General features: G+C 33.1%; 1 protein-coding gene across 3 annotated transcripts in view; it reads right to left on the minus strand.

Annotated features, from left to right (window-relative positions):
* The window catches only part of LOC143230447 (uncharacterized), a 37599-nt gene extending 14846 nt beyond the window's left edge, over window positions 1–22753 (minus strand). For 2 of the 3 annotated variants that reach the window (XM_076464023.1, XM_076464022.1), the window contains exons 1-4: window positions 22363–22753; window positions 20796–20878; window positions 4941–5190; window positions 831–1105 (exon numbers count right to left, since the gene is read on the minus strand). In XM_076464023.1, the coding sequence (XP_076320138.1) occupies window positions 831–1105; window positions 4941–5190; window positions 20796–20864 (594 nt within the window). In that variant the 5' untranslated portion in view covers window positions 20865–20878; window positions 22363–22753. Of the gene's footprint in view, window positions 1–830; window positions 1106–4940; window positions 5191–5370; window positions 5437–20795; window positions 20879–22362 lie in introns of those variants that run through there. The other variant, XM_076464024.1, reaches the window with a different exon arrangement.
* Window positions 22754–23429: the final 676 nt, after the last annotated feature.

The raw sequence follows: 23429 nt of genomic DNA on the forward strand, positions 1-23429 counted from the left end.
GTACTTGACATTCTATTGTGATTTTGAATTCTAATGTGATTTTTAAACTGTTTGTTAGTATGAACAATTATAATTTGTACAGATTTTTAATTGTTAATATTTTTAACTACCAACATTTCATTTCAAATGAAATTTTGGAAGTCAATGTCTTCGCAATTTACAGAAACACATTACAACTCAAAGTTGTAAACGACTTTTCAAAATAAGGCTACATAACTTTGCTTGGAAAATTCCTGATCGAGTTGATTAAATTTTTACAAATGATTTCGTTACCTTATTAGAGGGCGTAAGCTGGCTTTGCTGCAGAAATGTGGTTTTGGAATTTGGAAAGAGGGGTTCGCTTTCTTGCGTATCACAAAATATTACTTCTTTTAAAACTTTCAGTGCGTCATATGAATAGGTGGTGGATGGTTGATTTCCCTTTATCAGTAGTTTAAAATTAGGGATGACGGCTGGTGTTTTTTTTTAGTAGCTTTACCATAAAACCAAAATACAAACTATTGACTCTAAATGTTTTAATTGATTGATTCTTTCTGAAGTTTCTTCCGAAATGTCAAAAGTCAGACTTAAGATTAGCAATCTGAGATATTAGAAACTTTGAGTTTCATGAAATGAAAAGAGTGAATGTAAAAACTAAGATTTCATTTTTGTATACTTGTGGCGGTTGAATTTGTACTGCTTACCGTTTCAAGTGTTCCTTTTAATTAAAGTTCCTATTTCCAAAGAACTGAAAATTATTTATAATGATAACTATAAATCACAATGTTATGAGTTATATAAGTCTTGCTTAAGAAAGTTTTGTTTTTTCCACTTGGTGACGTTACTCTTACCTTTCCATTGTACACAGCCTGTCCGTTTAATCTGATTCTTTGCTCTCCCGTTGCGTTGGTACTGCTTCTTGGTCGTTTAATGCCTCCATGGAGAGATCTTCTAGCCTCAGCTGTCGCCTTAGGTTCCGGTTTCGGGTGATCGTGAATACCCTTAGCTTGAAAAAAGATAGCATTATCTGTGTGTCGCCAAAAGTGGGTAACAGGGTAACCACAGTGCCCTCTGCAGGGTAAAACTTCCAGACGACCGGTACATTTTCTGTTTGGACAAGGTTTGCCTGTAACACGATATAATGAAATACTAATATTATATAATATGCAATTTTACAGTTGCAATTGATAATTGATGCTTTCATCTCAAGCCAAATTAGGCCTGGCCTGGCCAAGCGCGTAAGGCGTGCGACTCGTAATTCGAGGGTCGCGGGTTCGCGCCCGAGTCGCGCTAAACATGCTCGCCCTCCCAGCCGTGGGGGTGTATAATGTTACGGTCAATCCCGCTATTTGTTGGTAAAAGAGTAGCCCAATATTAGGGACAGCTAGCACAGATAGCCCTCGAGTAGTTTTGTGCGAAATTCCAAAACAAATTCAAGCCAAATTGAAGACTACTTTTCTGGTAACTTGCAACAGAATGACAATATTAAAGACATCTTTATTAATTAATTGTTTAAATATACACAATGATTATTAGTTTACAATATCACCGTGTAGTAGCCAGGTTGCTTGGACTGTTAAAAGAAACGTCTGTTTTTCCAAGTTCAGGAGAGATTACAATTCATTAATGTTGTGAAACCATAGAATCTGATATACAGAAAACAGGTGCAAGGTCAGAAAGAAAATGACCTGTTCGGCCAGGTCTCACACCTTTGAGAAAGGAATATAAAAGACAAGAGTTTAACCAAAGAAAGGAAGAGGGAGATGGAATAAACTTTGAGAGGCAAAGGAAAACATTAATATGTTGATTTTTATGTGTTGTTAATTATCGTTAATATACAGTACGTTTTTATCTTTACATTGGTATGAATTAATTCCAAATACGAATAATTACAATATAAATAAAGTGGATAAACGTAATGAAAGAAAGTGAATATAGCATGATCTACATATCAATTCGAGAAAAATTAAACAAGAATTCCAGCTCTGACACATTTTCATTACATGTCAAAGAATTATGTCTGTTTAATTATATGTATTGTGGAGGTAAATAATTATTTAATAATAAACATAAACCCAGATAATAAATGCTGAAGTATTTGTTGTCGTGTGTTTCATGAAAAACATCACGCAAGTTAGGTTGTGCTCCGGCTGCTGATGTACAAACTTTAATAATTTTCTCAATTATTCCTCCGCGTATGAATTTAAAATAAAAGGGAAGTGGAGTTATTTAAAAATACCGAGGAAAAAATTATATTGTTGCTTAATTATCTTAAGGTAGCCAAATTGTATTTCCTGAAATTTAAAAGATTTAATGCATCTAATATTTTTATTTTCGCAAATGACCATTGAAATAAAACGAAATTATGGTTTCTAGAGTAGAGTTGTTACAGAATAGCATTCTAAACATTTAAACAATAATAATTGTCTAAAATACTTTTTCTATATTTTAATCTCCAGTTGATCACTTTTTTGGTTCTGTTAACGTGGTTACACTTGAAAAGTTGGCACAATTTACAAGGTATTGTTGGGGTTTTATACAGAGCGCAGCCGATAATCAATGTTGAAACAATCAGAGGTGAATTTTTCTTGACACACAACAGTTTTTTACCTGAAGGATATGTCTATATGCTGCGCATTTCATGTTACTAGGCTATGCTGCCACTTTTTAATTTTTTTTGGTATTTGACGGAGGTGTGGAATTTGGTGAAAATCTAACCTCTTGTCATAGCACTTTTTGTATAGGACAACCGACTACTTACACTTAGCTACGTTTCCTGGCTGTGAACTGATGGATCCTACACATGGACAATTCATGGGCCGAGGCAGTCCATATCAATGGAAATCACGGAATCTACACGCTTCCATGTAATTGTTAATAACATTTGACAACAATCAATACCCTTTTCTTAAGTTTAATTAAAAATGCATCAAATCAAAATTTATAAATAAGCAAATCAATCAACAAAAGGGTATTAATAAGAAAGATAGGGTAACCTCTGCTACTCTATATAAATTCATCTCTACCCATGCTGTGGAATACCTATATTTATGAGAGAGAGTTGGTAAAAATTGAGATACAGATAGGTCTAATGGTATAGAGATTGATTGTTTTGAATTTAAGATTTGATTTACATATGTATCAACAACCGATTAAAAGAGGTAAATATATAAAAATATAATGAACATATTTCTAGTGTGGAAGCAGAAAATAGGGAGATGGTTTCTGCAAGGTATAAGCAGATGATATAATTTACGCTACAGTTTTTTTTGTGACAAGACAGATATGCTAGTGACTAACTGAGAAAGGTGAGCTGCACAGTAAAAACAGTAAGTCATTTTATAATATTGTAGAAAATTTGTTTTTGTAGTGATGAAAAGCAAACATGCAAGAAAACGTAAATTTTAATAAATTGTAAACTAAATTACTGGACTTTGGCGTCTATTATATATTGCAAAATTGTAAAGAATTATTTATAATGTGTAGATAAACTACGGTTTCTGTAATTTGTTTTGGTTTTACTGGTAAAATACATGATATATTATATTATAAGTGTTTTACCACTTTTATTACAAAGCATTATTAGTGCATATTTTAAAACACACAAGATACTCCGCAGATGTTTATGTAACACTTCAGTCGAATTTTGTTTTATCATTCATTTAACGTTTATAGCTGCTCTGTATCTTTAATAACGTTCCCAGGGTGTGACTTTTTCCGAACATATACACAAAATATGGCTAACAAAAAGACTAATAATTCAAGAAAACGTTTTCGACAATGGAAAATGTACAATTTAAACATAAAACATACGTCTAATAATTGGAAACTTATGATTAAACACTTTAGATGCAGTAATAACAATGAAGTTGTTTACACTTTTTACTTATAAAAATCGATTCCAATAATGACTAGTAACGTAGTTAATAAACGGAAATAGTTGTTTCTTTATTTTTGCGAGATGTTTGTTTTGTTATGGTACAAATACACACAATAGACTATCTGTGTTATGTCCACCACGGGTATCTAAACCAGGTTTTTAGCGTTTCAAGTTTGTAAACTTACCGCAGGCTTATTGAAGATATATACTTTTGTGACAGAAAATTAAATCAAGACGAAGATTCATTCTCATACACAATTACTGCTCAGAGTCGAGCCAAGGACATTCGTTTTTGTTTGTTTGGAAGTCCTTAATTTAGCAGTGATAGGCTAAATGGAAGGCAGCTAGTCATCACCATCCGCCCCATCTCTTTGGGATACTCTTTGACCAACGAATAATGGGATTGATCGTGACGCTATAACGCTCTCACGGTTGAAAAGGTGAGCATGTTTGGTGAGGTGAGGGTTCGAACTGGCGACACTCAGATTGTGAGTCGATCGCCCTAATCACCTGGCCATACCGGGCCAAGGATGGTCGTAACTACAATACCACCGCACTGTCAATTACTGTCTAAAGTGATATACTACATATTAACTTACTGTCTCAAAACCCTCTAATTATTATAAAATTACTTGTGTACAACAATAATTTTCAGCTCAGATAAATTTTCCCCACTTTTATAATTTTAATATAAAATATACTAAATTTAGTCATATATTGCTCTGCTAAGAAGCATGTATGGAAAGTTTCAGAGTTGTTTACTATATAGAGAAAGGTGGGCGGTAGATTATGATGACTAGCTGCCTTCCTTCTAGTCTTTCATTGCTACATTAAAGACGATTAGCGCAGATAGCCCTTGTATAACTTTGCGCAAAATTCAAAACAAACATATAGAGAAAGTTTGGTGAAGTGAGACTCGGAACACCTGAAGAAGTTTTCCTTGATAAAATATATTTATTTTCCTTTTTCGCGTAAGTAGTACTCTATGTTGTTTTTGTATTTTTTTTTCAATTTATAATAGAAGTAGTTTATTATAATTTTTTGTGATATATATATATATATATCAACACATTATTCTTACCTTGTTGTTTCTTCCTTGCTTTATCACAGATAGCAGGCCTGAGAGTCACTTTTTCCCCAGAATCTAAAGTACACCGTAAACTACAAAGTAGAACCCCGAGGCAGGACTTCTTGAGAATGTGGACATTATGGTTATTGGTATTTCTCATCGCCCAGCCACTGGAGTGCCGCCGGGCTTCCTCACAATCTGGCCGGTACACGAAACGACAGTGGCCGTCTGCCCATTCAAGAAAACTGTCGTAGTTTGAAATCTAATGAAAGAAACAACAGAGAACTGTTAATTATTTTATACTAAAAAATATTTGTTTTTGATACACTGTTTGTTGTTTACAAACTACGTGGCTCAAGTTTAATAAAAGACGAATTTTAATGACAGTGACAGAGTATATTTCTTTTAGGAAAAAGACAACAGTAGCTTGTGCTTGACGTACGAAACATTTTTTGGTGATCATTTGTATTTGAATGCACTAAAGGTATAAAATGTCAAGGAAGTATCGTGTTTTTAAAGTAATTAAAACAACCACGTGACCTATCTAGATTACTCACGAGCGAGGTTAGGTACGAAGAGTTCTGAAAGAATCTGACGGCCATGCCACTACTAGTTCATATGAGTGGTATACTGGTGGTGGGTTATGATATATCTATTCCACAGCACATTATACGAACAAACACTTTTAGTACAAAAGATAAATGGTGTGATCAAAAGTAACAAACCGATCGACTTAAACAGTGAGAAACACTAGATCTAGTATAATTTAGAAAAACTTAGATATCGGTGGAAATTATTAAAACTCAATAGGATAACGGAAACAGACTCTAAGTGTCTGTAAACAAATGAAAAATCTCACACATAAAACTTTTAACACATAAACACTGTTGTCTGAGCTACGACAGATTAACTTCTCAAATACCTTCCCCTTTACAATTCATAGTACTACCTACATCTTTCCCTCCCTTAAGCATATGGTAACGTTATTCGTACTTACATACTCCTAATTTCACTTTTGCATAGTCTAATGAAGTTTAAAAACTTACACTCTTTTAATTATATGGATAGTTCTCACGTGCATAGGTAATTTAGGCGAAAAGCCTTGATATTTTTGGTAAGAGCTCATTTGCGCCCCCAGTGGCACAGCATTTTGTTTGCGGACTTTTACTGATAGAAATCGGATTTCGATGCTCATGGTGGGCAGAGCACAATTAGCCCTTTGTGTAGTTTTTATGCGTAACTAAAACAAAAAAAACAACAATAAGAGTTCAGTCCAAATAGTTCATATTTAAAATTTGTATCAAATGATAATGCCAACGCATCTGAAGTAATTTATATTGTTTTAAGGCCTCTTAGTTGTGATTATTACGTTCACATATTAAGTTCGTTATTGTTTCACAGCCTTAAAGGGTATCTGTGACAACACTGCTAAAATTGTTTTCAAGAGAAGTTTCTGGGCCCGGCATGGCCAAACGTGTTAAGGCGTGCGACTTGTAATCTGAGAGTCACGTATTCGAATCTATGTCACACCAAGCATGCTCGCCCTTTCAGCCGTGGGGGCGTTATAATGTGACGGTCAATCCCACTATTCGTTGGTAAAAGAGTAGCCCAAGAGTTGGCGGTGGGTGGTGATGACTAACTGCCTTCCCTCTAGTCTTACACTGCTAAATTAGGGACGGCTAGCACAGATAGCCCTTGAGTAGCTTTGTGCGAAATTCCAAAATACAAACAAAATCAAACAAACAGAGAAGTTTCTGGGTGAAAATGAGAGATTTGTTTCTTGAAATAAATGTATGAATATCGTGCTTGGATAGTACATTAACTATAGTATCGAGTATCAATATATTATACATATATAATTCTTAAAGTTTCGCTATCTTAACACTTACATTTTATAATCATGCATTATAAATTTTTTTTATAATCATCGAATAATCATCATTTTATAATCATCATTTTTTTATAATCAGCTTCATCGAAATAGGTAAAAAAAAGATACACATTTCAGTTTTTTGTATGGGATTTACAATACAATATTAGTTTCCTTACCGTTTCTAGTTAAGGTACGATGTTTAAAATAAATACAATAAACCCATTTTTTAACTTATGTAGAAAAGGGAACAAAAACCAGGAAAAATTATTTTAGATAAACTATATTTAAATCAGACTTTATATTTGTAGGTAAAGCATCACTAGAAACGCGTAGTTCCATCTAGACTAAGGACTAACCGTCCTTAATAAGAATGGTGTTCCAGGTCACATTCTGCCTTCTTTATCGTCGATCGTGTTCAGTCTTTATCGGAACTGCTTTCTTTATCGTCAATCGTGTTTAGTCTATTAGACAAAATTACACATATTTGCCGAATACCGCTACAAGTTTCTACGAGATCAGTCTTAGACCTCTCCTCTTGACTAACATGTCACTGATCTTTTACTGTGTGTGGGTGTCAGCTTTCGAGATGTTTACATATTAACAGTACAGTCAAAAAGGCCATTTTAGCTGTGTCGGTAAAATTGTTAAGTATATGATCAAATGAGATTGCTGTGATTTTAATTTCTTTGGCTCTTATTAGAAGCAGTTGTCGATTTTGTGGATTTAGCTGAAAGTTTCAAATACTTGTTATTATTACGTTACTGGATCTAGGAGGCATGTATCGCTTTACTGCATTGATTAACAATGTCTGATAAATTCCAGTATATGAAGGCAGAGGTTAAACTTCACATTGAAAACAGTTTGAAAACAGTTTCATGAAAAGAATGTTTTAGAGTTAATACCTATGTCTTTGGGTTTCTATTTTTAAGCCACAGTAGTTTTAAGTGTATAAGCAATAATCTCAGATAGTTCACTCTCTCTTAAACCTAAGTAAGCAATATAATTTGGATACAATTGCAACATCCCATCTTAAGATATGTTGTTCATACATTTTCAATGTAATTCAGACACAGTTCTTATACTACAGCAACGGTAATCTGTTTGAATCTTTAAATGTATTATTTTTAGTATTGATATATTCTGTAAATGCTAACTCTGTTAGCACTACATCTCAAATTATATTGTTTTTGATTGTTTATGGAAGTTTAAGTTCGAAAAATTACTGTCCTATATTTTATAAGCTGAAAGCATTAATTACGTTTGCATCGAGGATTCGATGTAAGCAAGAAGTTCATATGAGTGGTTTACTGGCTGGTGGTTTAAAAGTCTCTGCAATGTAAGTAATCTATTCAGCGTGTGAAATCACCAAAAACACATGACAGAAAGACCATTCTCACCTTGATAGAATGCATATAACGTAACTAGGTGACAAATACTTAATTGTACAACATACGAAAATTAAAACTGGTATCACATTTATTGTCAATTTTTCATACTATTTCCTCAATATCTTTCGTAAGATTAATGTATAAATACAGCTGTTAATTTAATTTTATTTTTAGTGCAAAATTACACAGTGGGCTATCTTCGCTCAGACAAAACAAACCCCAGATTTTATTGTTCGAATTCCGTACAGAACAAATGTTTTATACATGCGGTTGAGGAGATGGATAGGGAATAAGAATATAAGGTTTAATGGAGAGCGTAAAAGTACACATAGGAGGAATTTTGTGGTTAAAAATAATGTTTAAATTATAAGTGTATGTACTGAGAAGCCCGGCATGGCCAGGTGGGTTAAGGTGTTCGACTCGTAATCTGAGGGTCGTAGGTTCAAATCCCCGTCGCACCAAACATGCTCGCCATTTCAGGCGTGGGGACGTTATAATGTTACGGTCAATCCCACTATTAGTTGGTAAAAGAGTAGCCCAAGAGTTGGTGGTGTGTGGTAATGACTAGCTGCCTTCCCTTTAGTCTTACACTGCTAAATTAGAGACGACTTGCACAGATAGCCCTCGAGTAGCTCTTCAAAACAAATGTACTTGGAAGCTTATAACGAATTATTTTAGGCTGTATTTGTTTTTAAAAATAATTATTGGTATAAATAAACGCCCATTTACATTTTATTGTAAAGCCTGTAGTCTTAATTTTAGTTTTGCTGTTTCAAATTCACAACTTCATAGTTAAAGGCATAAAATGTTTTGCAATATCGCAAATGTTTCGTAGAATTTCATAACCAAAGAGACAAAAAGTCATAGGTTCCTACATGTATTATCAACAGAAAAGAAAGACAAGTTTACTTACTTTGTAATATCTTTCTATATTTCTAACCTCTGGGTACGGGGAATGTTGTGACCTTTGGCTCTAAGAGTACCTAACGTGGACGAGGGGTGCCCTCTCACAACTATTAGCGTTGGCAGGCGGATCAAGTTTGGCTAATTACATAATATATCTTTTGTAGACCTACGATTACAGCAGAAGAAGAACCACTTATGATAAACGACTTTCCGCTCTTTGCTTCGGCCGATTTGAACTGTATCAGCGACAGACGCGGCCATCACAAGAATGTAACTAACCACCGTTAGATCCCGCTACTTAATATAGCAATTTAGATCTATCCATTAGGTAATGATTCCCTTTGGCCCCTAAGTAACTCGAGACCAGAGATCGACAGAGGGAAACGAATAGTTACACTAAATGCTCTTTTCCTTCTTTGTTATTTTGTGTCTTTTCAGAACGCTTCCAGCTATTCTTATTTATTCGAAACATTTGAGAATAACGACAAAAGTACCTGATTATTCTTGTAAATGCTAGAGCAGGCTAAACACAGAAATAAAATCCATCACTTCAATCTCTTCACACATGTGATTAGGGTTGGAGAAACGGCATCGTTATTTATAGCCTTGTAAAACAAGATACTATATGTGATTATGCACACCTGCGTGAATAGAGCCCCCATTTAAGAAGTACTGAACACATACACTTACTTCTACTATACAATATGACAAATTAACTGTACTATATCTTCCAAACTTATTCTTTAAGGCAATTTAGTTTCTATATTACTGAGTAGGTGTTCAAACAACGTCAAATCTACAAGACAGATGTTTTTAGACAGTAAATTGCTGTAGTTTTCATTGGCCCTTTATGAAATTTACCAAACTAATCAGTGACTTTTGTGTTTGGTGCATGAACAATAGAAACATTCCTCTTGTATGAGTAATTCGACGTTAACATTTTGAGATATAAGTTGAACATTTTTATTCGTTTTCTTTCCAACAGTGAGATAGGAATTCAACAGTGGTCTTAAAAAAATATTTTATTCTGTTACTTATGTTATTACGTTAGCAACTGGTAAATTTTAAAATGATTGCCGTAATTTGTATGCATATTCAATTATTGAACATTCTTTCTGCTATAACCGAAAATTGTCGACGCAATTTTATCATAAATCAATATGAATGTTAGTTATTGTTTTGTGTTACTAAATACCTTGCAACTTGTTTATTCATTATTCGCTTAGCCAGGATATTGTATGCTTAGCAATAAAACAACAATAAAATGTTTCTTCTTCAGCATTACGCCACGAATTTCTTGAGTTTGTTCTTTATCATAAAGTACAAAAAAAGGACGCCGTCTAAAACTTTCTTAACTTCATCTCATCTGCTATGGTTTTTGACAGTTAACATATTTATAGTCCAAAATACAAATGTCATACGAATAACAAGATCTTTACATAACTGAAACAGACGTTGAAAGTCAGTTTGAAGTAAAATAACCTTGTACAAATCATTCTTCTAAAGCATCAATTTATTTTGTAGAGCAAACTATTCTTCAAAGTGTTCAGGTCTTTCTATAGTGCTCAAGGTTTCGATAGAACATATTAATCAAATCCCTCGAGTGTTTGAAAAAGGAGTAAATTATTTAAAAAATATTTAAGTTTTTTGAAAAAAACAGCACTCATTCTAAAGCATTCGAGCTCTTGGCAAAAGTAACAACCAAAACAAGCGCTTAAGCTGTTGCAAAGTCTAATATTCAATAGTACTCTAGCTTTTAGAAGAAAAGGTTACATTTATAAAGAACTGGAGCTATTAGGCTGCTCTTCAACAACTTTCGATCCATTAACACAGGTGATAGCCGTTCAAAAGCACTCGAGTTTGTGGGTCATTCTACTTTTACTTTTGATTACAACCTTATATGGGTGTTGATGTAAACATTTCATAACGAAGATGCTTATTTTTCATTTATAATCAAAGTCCTGTTTCGCCGTCCATACTTTATAACAAACATGCAGTTAAAAAGGGGTTCCTAATCGTCATGCCTACACTTTTTATTTTGTTATGAGTGCATAAACTGTTATTTATCGTTGAATATAACTCTATAAACTTCATGTTAATTAAACTTCAGGCTGCCACAAATTTCTCAATTTTTTTGTTGGCGAATCTGTTTTTCTATTGGTATAGTTATTTAATGTGACACCAACTTGTGAATTCATAATGTTTAAGTTCTTAAAATATTTCCTTAAGGTGAATTTCAATTCAAGTACGTACGGTGTCCTGGCATATAAACATGAGCACCTCTGAAACCAGTGGTATTGTCCGAAATATCCACAATAATTTCATGCCTTCAGAACACCACTGAACATGAATCCTTTCGAACATGAAAACGACGAAGCTATCGTGTAGTGATGGGTCTTTTGTGTTTCTGCTTAGCTTAATACTTGTTTTGTATTGCAAGTTGACATCATCTATCAGAAAAAGTAAAAATAAAGTGAACATGTTTTAAAAGATGATTTTTTGAAGTCTTGTGCGGGAAAAGTGTTCAGATTATGTTATTTACTCATATACAATTCACTGTAACAAATTGATTCAATATACAGAGATAATATTTTTCTTAAATTTACTGATATACAGTTTTACAACTGTAATGTTTTTATATGTTAAAAGTGATACAGTTTATTGAAAGTTAATGGTTTTTAATATGTTCATTTCCTCAGTACTACGTTTAAATATTAAAGCAATAAAGATATATTCAAACTTTCACGTACATGAAAGCACGGAGTGAAAGTTGTATTACTCTTGTGAGAAAAGTACTTGTATTTAAAATTGTGTTCCATTATAAAGACATGATTGTTTCACATGCCACAGTTGTCTGAATCTTGAATGCTGAAAGTGTGAAATTTTGTATGAACGTTTGTTTGTGGTGCCCAAAAGTTTTGATTACATATATAGATACTTACATACACACTACCTGTAGTAGTATTTTATTATAGTAAGATGCCAACTCTTCGGCAAGACTTGCCCATTTTATAAGAATAAGTATAGCAGAGAAACGAGGTATGGAATTATTTTTTCGTAACCTTTGTTCTTCAAATCTTCTGTTAATGTATTGTTAGAAAAATTTGAACTACAGTCATGTTGCCAAAGCAAAAATCTTTATAGTGCGTATTCCATAATTTATCATGTGTAAATGAAAATGCCTGAATAAAACCTAATTAATTATTTATATTGTATAAAGTAAACCAAATAAATACATTTCTTTCTTTAAGATGTAAAGGTAGATATAATTACTTTATAAGTCTATGATTTAAAATGATGTAAAGATCCATGATTTTAGAGCAATAAATGACTAAAAGAAAAGTCAGACTGTTAGCTTCAGGTGCTTTAACATGCGTATATTAGTTAAACTTCGCGTAGAGCTATTTAAGGATTACCTATGTTAGCCGACTCTAATTTAGGAATGACAGATTAGAAGTAACGTAGCTATTTAACACTACCTCTCGCCAACCCTTGGGCTACTCTTTACTAATGAAAAGTGAGATTAGCCGTTACATTAATGCGCCTCAACAAAGATGAAAGGGACTTAACAGATGTACTGTCAATAAGAAATCCAAAACGAAATCTGATGTAGTGTTAGTGAGGAGAAGAAAATTACATAAGAAAGCGGTTTAACCTATCGTGAAATGACCAAAAGATGTCGGGGCAAGAGTAAAAATACGATATATGTATTTTAAATATCATATACACTTTTCTCTCTCTGTTGAACCCCAACTAATCTAACTTTAAATGCACGTACATTGATATCTTCTGTTTAATTATTTTACAACACAAACACAATAGTCTAGGATCGGGATTATCTTAGTAGTTGATATGTCGGGATGCAAATCGGAGGGTCTGGAGTTCGAGACATGAAGGTAAGAAATACTCTTCGGCTGTAGGTGCGTTATTCGGTTTACAGACGTAGACAAAGTCCTTGTGGCGACTGCAGGTGGTAATTGCTGGCTGCAGTCCCTCTGGTCAGTAGTTCAAAATAAAAAAAACGTCTCTGACTTGGCCGTTTAATTCATTTGCGCATAAGAACGCTGATCAGGTTGAAAGTTTCAATTCATTTTTCACACTACTCTATGAACAGTATATGAACTATAATAAACACGTACTTAACCTTTCAGACGGTTATTTAATCTCTTTGGAGATATTGTACGCTATGATTTGAGAATAAAATTACAGGAAATGAATGTGTTTCAGATTGATTCAAAGGGATTATGAAAACCTCACAAAATTTGGATAATATGAGCGAGGAAGTGTCACTTTGAATCAGAAATAAAAGTTTTTGGGCTGGTGGTTGAACATGAAAGGAGGTATCATGTCAAAAAAGAAATGGAAATTTTTGGGCTAGTGGCTGAATGTAAAGGTAAATGTTACGTCGAACCCAAAATACAATTGTTTGGGCTAGTAGCTGAATGTAAAGGTAAATGTTACGTCGAACCCAAAATACAATTGTTTGGGCTAGTAGCTCAATGCGAGGAGAAGTGTCACGTTGAATTAGAAATACATTTGTTTGTGTCTGGATGTCACGGGAAAATGTGAGGTCTAATAAAAAATAAAATGGTTGAAATCCTTGATTTTAATGATATTCTATTTTTAAATCATGAATTAATTAATAAGATGCATAATCTGTAAGAATTAAACTGGTTTTATTGGACGAAAATTCATTATTTAGCAAAAACAAAATAACAATCCATACTCTCATAATTCTCTTTTTATTTCTATACTTTTATTTTTTCATCGTTTTGCACGGCTCGTTTCATTAAATCATCTGAATAATCTTTTTGTTTTCAATATATCTTTTCTTGTGATGAATCAAATACCAAATAAAGGTCAAACAGTTTATGTTTCCTTCCTTATTTATGTAGATATTCTCAAACAAGTGACATAAAAAAGGAAGAAAGATATTCGCAGGTATAGCCAGGAAACGTTATGAATGGAAGGATAGATAGGCTTGATGTGGACGTTGTTTTCTTTTGTTTTGTTTTTTTACTTCTTGAATAAATAAACAATAGCTGAGTAGAGGGCGGAAGTGAAACTAATCATCAATGTGAAATCAGAGATGTTGGAGTTTCTATCTCGTGAGATGATGAAAAATATGACGGGCAGACAATCCACTCCCTACTCTCACACAACTCTAATGCTCGTCTTGTCCAGTGATGTCCGCTGGCTGCTGGCGATAGGGCACGTACGCGCGTAAGCGACATCCGCCAAGGGACAACTTTATCTCCTTGTAGGAGACATAAAATATACGGCGAGGTTGGTCCGATCTAAACATGCAGTGACGGAGGTGGATTGGAGGAGGGGGTTACAATGGTTGAAAGAGTTCTTCATTCTCTTATTACCATGACCCCCGCTCCATACCTCCCCCTAAAACAGTCAGAGTTTATTCTTCTACTTTACGCATGTTCTCGCAATTTAGATTATTATCACTCATGTATGACTCGCAGGACCCTCTATGAACCCAGCGATCTAGCTAAGACCCAAAAGCAGCGCTGATTATGTTGTACATGCCAGAGTGTCAAATGCTTAGAATATCAAATCTTTAGAGTTCTCTCCACTAGCGGCGCCGATAATAACAGCTTTAACGATTCATATCTGATCTTCTTCCTTCACAACTGATCCTTCCTTTTAATCTTTGATTATAAAGGTTTGATTAAACGAGTTTTGCCAAACAGACGAAATAATACTCTACATGAGGCTGTTTGGTTCAATGTATTGTACGGCTTACGATAAACACTTTTTCTAAAATGACAAAACAACTACAACATAAAATAACTGACAATAATATGAAAGGAATATTTTATGTAAATATAACATTTTTTTAATAATTGAGTTTTAATTTCAGTCACAATATCACATTAAAATGTTTATAAAGACAAATAGCATGCTGAACATTGAATTATTATGTTCAAGTGTTTTCAATAACATTATCTTCCCGCCTACTTGGTGACGAACATAGAACACACTATGAAAGATGCTCATCCACAGCCTTTCCAAACACCACAATTCAAGTCAATTCATTATCTTCTTATAAGAAAACATTTACAAGAAAATAATGTACAAAGAAAATATTCCATACAAAACAACGCCATTCGACGTTAAATTGCAAGAGCGAATGAGCTTTTTGCTGCAACACCTCACTTGCAACGATGTTAATTTAAAATAATGCCGTATAAAACTTCAATAATTTCAACTTTGCTGTCGGTTATAAATCTACTTCCCCCCGCTTGTACAGCGGTATGTCTCCGGATTTACGATGCTAATATCAGGGGATGGATTACCCTCGGTGGGCTGAGGAAATAGCTCGATGTAGCTTCTCTATAAGAAAACACATACCAATCTATTTTAATTTTTTTTAAAATTTACTTTTCATTTCCCAGTTGGACACTAATTTCAATCAAAGTTTCAATTAAATAATAATAACATATAAAATTATATGTAATTATAACATGTTTGTTTGTTTTTGAATGTACAAAGCTACATGAGGGCTAGCTGTCCCTAATTCAGTAGTGTAAGACGAAAGGGAAGGCAGCAAGTCATCACCACCCACCGCCAACTTTTGGGCTACTCTTTTACGAATAGTGGGATTGACCGTAGCTTTATAACGCCCCACAACTGAAAGGGCGAGCATGTGTTGTGTGACAGGGATTCGAGTCCGCGACTCTCAGATTGCGAGTCGAGCGCCTTAAACATTTGTCCATGCCGGGTCAAACGTAGAACATAGCTGGAGTTCCAAATTTGCTATCTAGTAGCTCAGCGGCTACTTTTAAAACTAAGTTTCGATACCGTAATGGGCAGAGTACAGATAGCCCATTGTGTAGATCTGTGTTTAATAGCAAACCTACCAATACATGTAAAAGATGGTGACCAATATATAATTTGTTTTTGAACTTTGATGCATCAACCATATCTTCTACAGGGAATGCATAATTGGTGGCTTTAATTTTACTTCTTGTTTAATTCTTCCACAGTTACTTTGATCTTTGACTCTAGAAAAGTTACATAATGTCAAAATCAATCATTTCATACGTACAAATTCATAAAAAAGTGCTGATCGCTCATCTTGGCTAAATATAATAAAGGCATTGAATTTATGAAACCAACCTGTAGTTGAAGAAAGCTCAACTTTCGGTTTTAATAAAAATGTAACACGTACCTCGTATTTATCCAATCCAGGTTGTTCGACCAATTCGCAAGTGAACATGCATTAAAAAAACTTGAATTAATTAATTATATTAGCGGCCTTATATAGTTCTATATGCATTATTTATCAAAAAGTTAATATATTAAATAAAATAAAATAAACAGACTTTTTTTCACAAGTACTTTGAAGGTTTATTTGATGCAAGCTTTTTCTGGAATTAAAGGATTAAATATAGTTATTATCGTTCACTAAATATGTTTGAATTATCTTTTGATCAGTTCAATATTATATTAAATGAAGGACGTGAGTACGATAAATCAGTGGATGTCTGTTATGTCTTATGATGGCAACAACCTCTTTTTTTTTTCTTCTAATAATCTTACCATTTTGCTTACGATGTTTTTAAGTTAAAATGATAATACAGATGTTTTCTTTACTAAGCATTTTAATCACCACTGATGTATGTATCTGTATTCTATGTAGTTTCTGATATCTCTTGGCATTGAGTCAAACGGATACGGACGGTCCGTTCAGTTTTTACGAGTTTTTTGTTTCAATATGAAGTTTTGAGCATTGACTTTAATATTATTAACCACATCTTTTTGATTAACTTTAGGTTGTCTTGACCCTGGTAAAAATGCTTTAAGGGTTAAAGAAATTTGAAAAAAATGTACATGTATTATTAAAAAAGACATTTTGTTTTTTTTTCCACAATATTTAGTAAATACGATAAGATAATAATATTACCATTATAATCTAAGATTGGAAGGTGGAGAAATATAAAGAAAACTGTGTCCTTTATTAATTTCTTAGAGTAGCTATTCTGGATGATTATTTATTTGGAGAAACTTTATTTCTGTTGCTAAGTTTCTATTGAAGAGATTCTAACATGTTGATTATAGTGTTGGTTTGTGTTTGTTTCTGAATTTCACGCAAAGCTACGCCTGCGCTATCCCTAATTTAGCAGTGTAAGGCTAGAGGGAAGGAAGCCAGTCATCATTACTCCCTACCAACTATATCCTTTACTAAGGAATAGTGGGATTGGCCGTAATTATTACAACGCCCCACGGTTGAAACGGCGAGCATGTTTGGTGTGACGGGGATTCGAACCGGCGACACTCTGATTACGTGTCAAGCTCCTTAACCACCTGTCCATACTGTACCCGGTTAGTGTTTTAATAATGCCTTTGGGTGGTTTGACTAGCAATTAAGGTTGTGTTTGCACGTATAATTTTTTTTTGTAGAGTGACATTATGAATCTTACTTAAGATTTATTTCTTGTTACTTCGTAGCCAAGAATATGATACTAGACATTGGCTTGTTAACGTTTTGTTTTGTGATAAAATTGTTTATTTTACCTTTCTAGCTAAAGAGCTGTAATTTTAGTAAAATCGTCTTGATGTGATATACATATATATATAAGTCATTTTAACGTGCTCGGCAGAGCTTGGTGATTAAGGCACTCGACACGTATTCTGAAGGTCGCGGGCTCGAATTTTCGTCACACCAAACATGCTTGTCTTTTTAGCCGTGGGGGAGTTATAATGTGATGGTCAATTCCACTATTTGTTGGTAAGAGAGTAGCCTAAGAGTTAGCGGTAGGTGGTGATGATTAATTGCCTTCCCCTCTAGTATTACACTGCTAAATTAAGGACGGCTAGCGCAGGTAGTCTTCGTGTAACCTTGCGCGAAATGTAACTTATTTTGTTTTAAAGTTCTGGAGGCCAACAAATTTGGATTGTAAACTATGAAGATGTTTCACATCCTCATTCTTTCATTTTAGATATGAAATATTCACTATGATATCGACGTTTTATTATTAGTGGTCAAAGTCGACATGAATAGGTGGATTTTTAATGAATATCAGATTTACTCACAATTCACACGACTCTGGATGTGTATAAGATATTACAGTTTCTCTGACTGTCAAAAGTGGAACTAAAGCAGATGTAAACGAACATAGAGTCACAGATAGATTATATGGGGTGTTTCTATTACTTTATCAGGAAAACAAACCTATAATGATCAAGAATAACAACTGACAAATTTTCTAGCCATCTACTTTCTGTAATTCCTGCAAATCTCCTAATTATCCCCGGTAAGTAATGTCTTAATATAATATAACTGGAATTAATTTGTTTTATTAGCTCTTCTTTTTTATCATCAAAGTTGTTATCTTACTGTCCATTTTAAAATAGATAAACTGTTCATCAGGTCTCCTAGCCATAGTATTTAAATGGGCTTTTAATGGATATTTCATTAAAAAACCTTTCTAAATAAAATTTCTGAACTTAACTTTAATAATAAATATCAAGCGGAATGACTTTTTATCCAGCTTTTCTCATTATCACCTTTCAACTTATATTTAATATATTTCAGGTAGAAATCGACCTGTTCTATTCATTATTACTATACAAATTGTTAATATTTAGGAACATAATTTTTAAATAAGTTTAAAGTTCAGCTGTATTTGTTATTTTACAGAAAGTTTCCGTTATATCTTCTCTATGGAGCATTTTTGTTTAACTTATTTTTTCAGTTTTTATTTTCTCATATCCCTGTGCTTGATTTTTCTAACATATGTTAATATTGTTACAAACTAGGACTTTGTTTATAATTATAATGACGTAGTTCCTAGAATTTGCTGATGATATAAATATACGGGTACCCTTATTATCATCAATACATAATATATTGTACAACGGTGTATATGTATGATATGTTACTATTTTCTGAACACAATCATGACATCATTTGTTTCTAACCTCTGTAATTATTAGATAAGCGAGACTTTAATAAACTAAAATAACATACCCATAAACGTTCTTTTTTTGGAACAGTAAACATTAATAAAATGAATTCAAACTAATCAAAATATAGTCTTAGACATAGTTATAATATGTTAGAATATAGTTAATCTTCAATCAAACTTAATATATATATATATTTAAGCGTTAACGGGTTTAGTATTATTTCATTTAATTGTCTGTTTTGTTATTTGTATGAAAATTGTTTTGGGTAAATGTAACTACAATTAATTTTACAAATTCTATTAGCTATGTAGTTTAACAAAGCAACGCTGAATAAAACAATCCATAGTAAGAGGAGATATTCATAAGATATACTAAAATGTTATTAATTGTACGAACACAGAAGCTAGCTTCATTTGACTGCAAAAGATGTCTTAAAAGACAAATCTTCGACATAAACTTGAAAACGTATTCACGGCGCTCATTCAAACCAATGTCTAATCAAATTAGTCCTTGAATTTGTGAAAATATTACACTTATTGCTTAGAAAAGCAGTTACAGCATTTAAAAATGCGGACAAAATAAAACTAACCACGCAAAATTATTTTAAATGGCGAAAATAAAAACACCTGTCGTAACTCATTCATCTTAACGCTCATAAAGTCAGCTCCTTGAGGGCGATTTTATAGAAAGCGACTTTAAATATCTTCCAGACCTGCATAAATAATATCCGTAATCAAAACTACATTTGATCGTGACGAGACGTTTTAATATTCATTTCATTGAGATTTTTTACAAACGTTCAAGTAAAACATCACTTTTGATGGAAGTTCGCTTTTACTAAAACTAGAAATACAACTTTTTCGTTGGTTCCCTTGTAAAACCATCTAAATGAAGGAACAATAATCCTGATACAACAAACACATGCATTCTTCTAGAAGATTAACGCTAATAAAACGTTTGTTTTCAAGTTTAATAGTAAAAAAAAATATAACTAAAATACAAATATTTATTTAACGTTTGTTTAAGCGTTATTAGATATGTACAGACACTTTTTACAATTCAACATGTGTAATAGAAGTTTAAAAGCTTCTTGGGAACAAAAATGATAAATATTTAACGTGATGCTAAATAGTTGCTGTAACAGCTGCTGAAAATGAATGTTTCCAGTTTCTGTACAAATTGATTATGTGTATAAAATACCCATAAATGTTCTTTTTTTGAAACAGTAAATATTAATAAAATGAATTCAGACTAATCAACATATAGTCTTAGACACAGTTATAATGTGTTAGAATATAGTTACTCTTCAATCAAACTTAATTAATTAAACTAAGTAAATACATATTAATATCACTAGATTTTTAGTTTTAACAGAGTATTTTGAAAAACAACCCAGTTTTGTCACTAAACACTTTTACACTTCCAACAGTGTCTGGGTGGGAAAATATACGATGCTTCAGAAACGAATAATCTTTTAAGCACCTATATATCAAAGGATGGATCTTTTTATAGATTTTTTATACTACAGTCTTTTTTTCCTCTATTAGCTAATTAATACCATACTTTAGAAAATCCCCTCGATAAAATTCACAAAGGTTACAGATCAGTTGAAACGATTAATAATAAATGTATTATAAGCGTTCAGTGACATCGTTATTAGAGATCCGAAAACAAAGTGTTTATAACTAAATTTCTGTTTATGTATATATCATACAATTATTTTATAACCAAATAACCTAAAAAATAGGCTACTCCGAAGTACAAAACACTTACCGAAGGTACCGTACTATCATTGATGTCCCACTCCACGTGAGAGAGCGTGGAGGTTTTTGTCGTTGACATGCTTGTCGTTTGACCTAATGATCATAATAAAAGATAACTGAATGCGAGTCTACTTACTATTTTAGATTTGTTTTTATACTTGATGCTTTATTGCTTACCAATCAATAGTATAAAAACTGTTAAGTTATTTGTTTCTTTATCATTCAATATTTTTATCCGAGATGCCCATTGGCATTATCGTTTCTTATCATGAATACTTTGTAGGGACAAATACAAAATAAATAAATCACAACAGAAATGACGGAAAAAAGTTACACTAATCAATATTTTGTAATATCGTTCAGCAGAATTAAGTCACTAGACTTAAGATTGTTTTTTTTATCAAACAAGTAAACAATTTATAACGTTTGATCTTATTTATAAAATAAGTACATTGTTGATTCAAATATGTATTCTAAATGTGTTTCAAAATTTATAACAGTAAAAAATATTGGCAATGAGTTAGTCTCGTTTTTATTTTGACTAGTATTATAAAAACGTGTTGTAAGATTTAACTAAACTAGGATTCTGAAATTGTAATAAAAATGTTTCTTTTTCAATTAAAAACGAACAAACATTTAAAAGTTTCTGTATATTTCTATGTTATGTCTAGAAAATCATGATACTTTCATGGGAGTCATTTAATGAACTATTAATAAGAAAGTAATCACAGCTTTAAGAGTAGATGTGTAGTTTTAGCTGTTTTAAACGAAATCGATCTGTTATTAGTGTGTAATAAATAAAATTTATCAATTTATCACTTTTATCAAATTTATTTATCAAATTTTACCAGGCACTAATTACCGGTTAGCTAGGCTAGCTGTATATACGAGGGCTCATATTTTACTTTTCATTACTGTAAAAATTACCGGAAGGAGCCATGGCTGCACTATAAGAATGAGAATCAAATCTAGCGGTTCGGTAAAAGTAACCCAAGAATTAGTTACGACTGCTGCCTTCCGATCGATTTGTGTCCATATCCGAAATAATCAATACATAAATAAATAAGATTAATTTTTAAGATCAAACTCGAAATTTTGATAATCTTACCAGAGGTCAGTGAACATCACAGTCATGTGTTCTTCTCCTTCTAAATAGTAAGCAAACTCGATTGCGCATTTTTATAGCTCGAAACAACATTAAACAAAAAAGTGAAATACACATTACTTAGTTTTTAGTAGGGGAATATATGGGAGTCTACCTCGAACATAAAAAAAAGAAAAAGTAATTTATAACATTTAAGACCTATTTTATCTTTTTAACCCTTTATTACAGCAGTTTGAAGTGGCACAATATAAATAATGCTATAACCAGAAAGTACAAAAGACAGCCGTTTCATTCTGAGAAACTCGTTATAATAGTGTGTACTTGGAATAAGCTCGGATTGAAGATACAGCGAGGTGTGAGGCGAAGAGTTGATTGCAAGTTGCTTGTTAAATGGTCTGCATCAAGTGATCACTAGAGATTCCTTCTCGCCCATTAGACAGCAGAGTATCAGAAGAGCGAAAGTGTGACTTACCTCTAGACGACTCGCCAAAGAGGTCACTCGTATGCGTTGTGCGTCTCTCCGATGTTTTGTTGGACAAAAAAAAATGTAAAACCCACTTAACAGTGCTCGTCGTAAACTTTTAAGAATCGTTGCGTTGGACAGTTAGGGGATAACTGATAAGACAAAAAGATTGTCACAGTTGTAGACTACCTAGCTTGGAGTGACCACGCGTTTGACAAGATTTGGAAAAGAGCTTCAGCATATTTGTATGTTCTGGATTGACGAGTCTTATCAAATGGAGCAATCCCTGAAGTAATTATGGGCTTGCTTGCATTGCTCTTGGTAAATACCCGCTTCAGAAGTAACTCCGAGACTGAATGAAACCATGCAGCTAGTGGCCGCTATCAGGCCATCTGCGCCGGGAGGTCCCCCACCACGTGGTTTCTTCCTATGGAGGGGTCGCAAGCACATGGGGAGGGTAGGCGCCAGGTAGCCATTAGATCTCACCGCGTGCCCCGCGCTACTGTCGGGTGGACCGCGTGCGAAACGAACAGCATTGATTGGGTGTTGGCTGTCTTGTCTTGTTCATCATTTAAGCAAATTTGAATGACCTTCATATAATAAATACACGACTTAACTGTTAAAATATGCATAAATAGAAAGCTATCTTTTCGCTCCTTAATTTAGATTTAAACTTTTTAATAAAATGAATATTAATTTTAAAAGCTATAAAAAGAGAGCAAAGGTTAATTTACAGAAAATACCAAACACAAAGAAACATGAAATGCGTAAAAATATTTGAAACTAAAAATTCCTTTATTAAAATTCATTAAAAGTAGTTTGACTTATTCAAATTATCTTATGTAAACTGTGTGAAACTTATGTCAGCAAACAAAAATGAATATCGATTACAGTTTATTATGCTTTAAATTAAGGAGGCGGTGTCAAATGTTGTGTTTACTCAATTTTGAGCATAGTTCGTTTTCATGTTATATAAATAAAGATATTTTTATCTGTCACAAAAACCACATGATCATGTCTAAAATTTTATCAAAACAAACAAGAGAAAATATTTAATAGCCGTGGCACTTGTAATT

Source organism: Tachypleus tridentatus, chromosome 10 (assembly GCF_004210375.1).
Source record: "Tachypleus tridentatus isolate NWPU-2018 chromosome 10, ASM421037v1, whole genome shotgun sequence".
Lineage (NCBI taxonomy): Eukaryota > Metazoa > Arthropoda > Merostomata > Xiphosura > Limulidae > Tachypleus > Tachypleus tridentatus.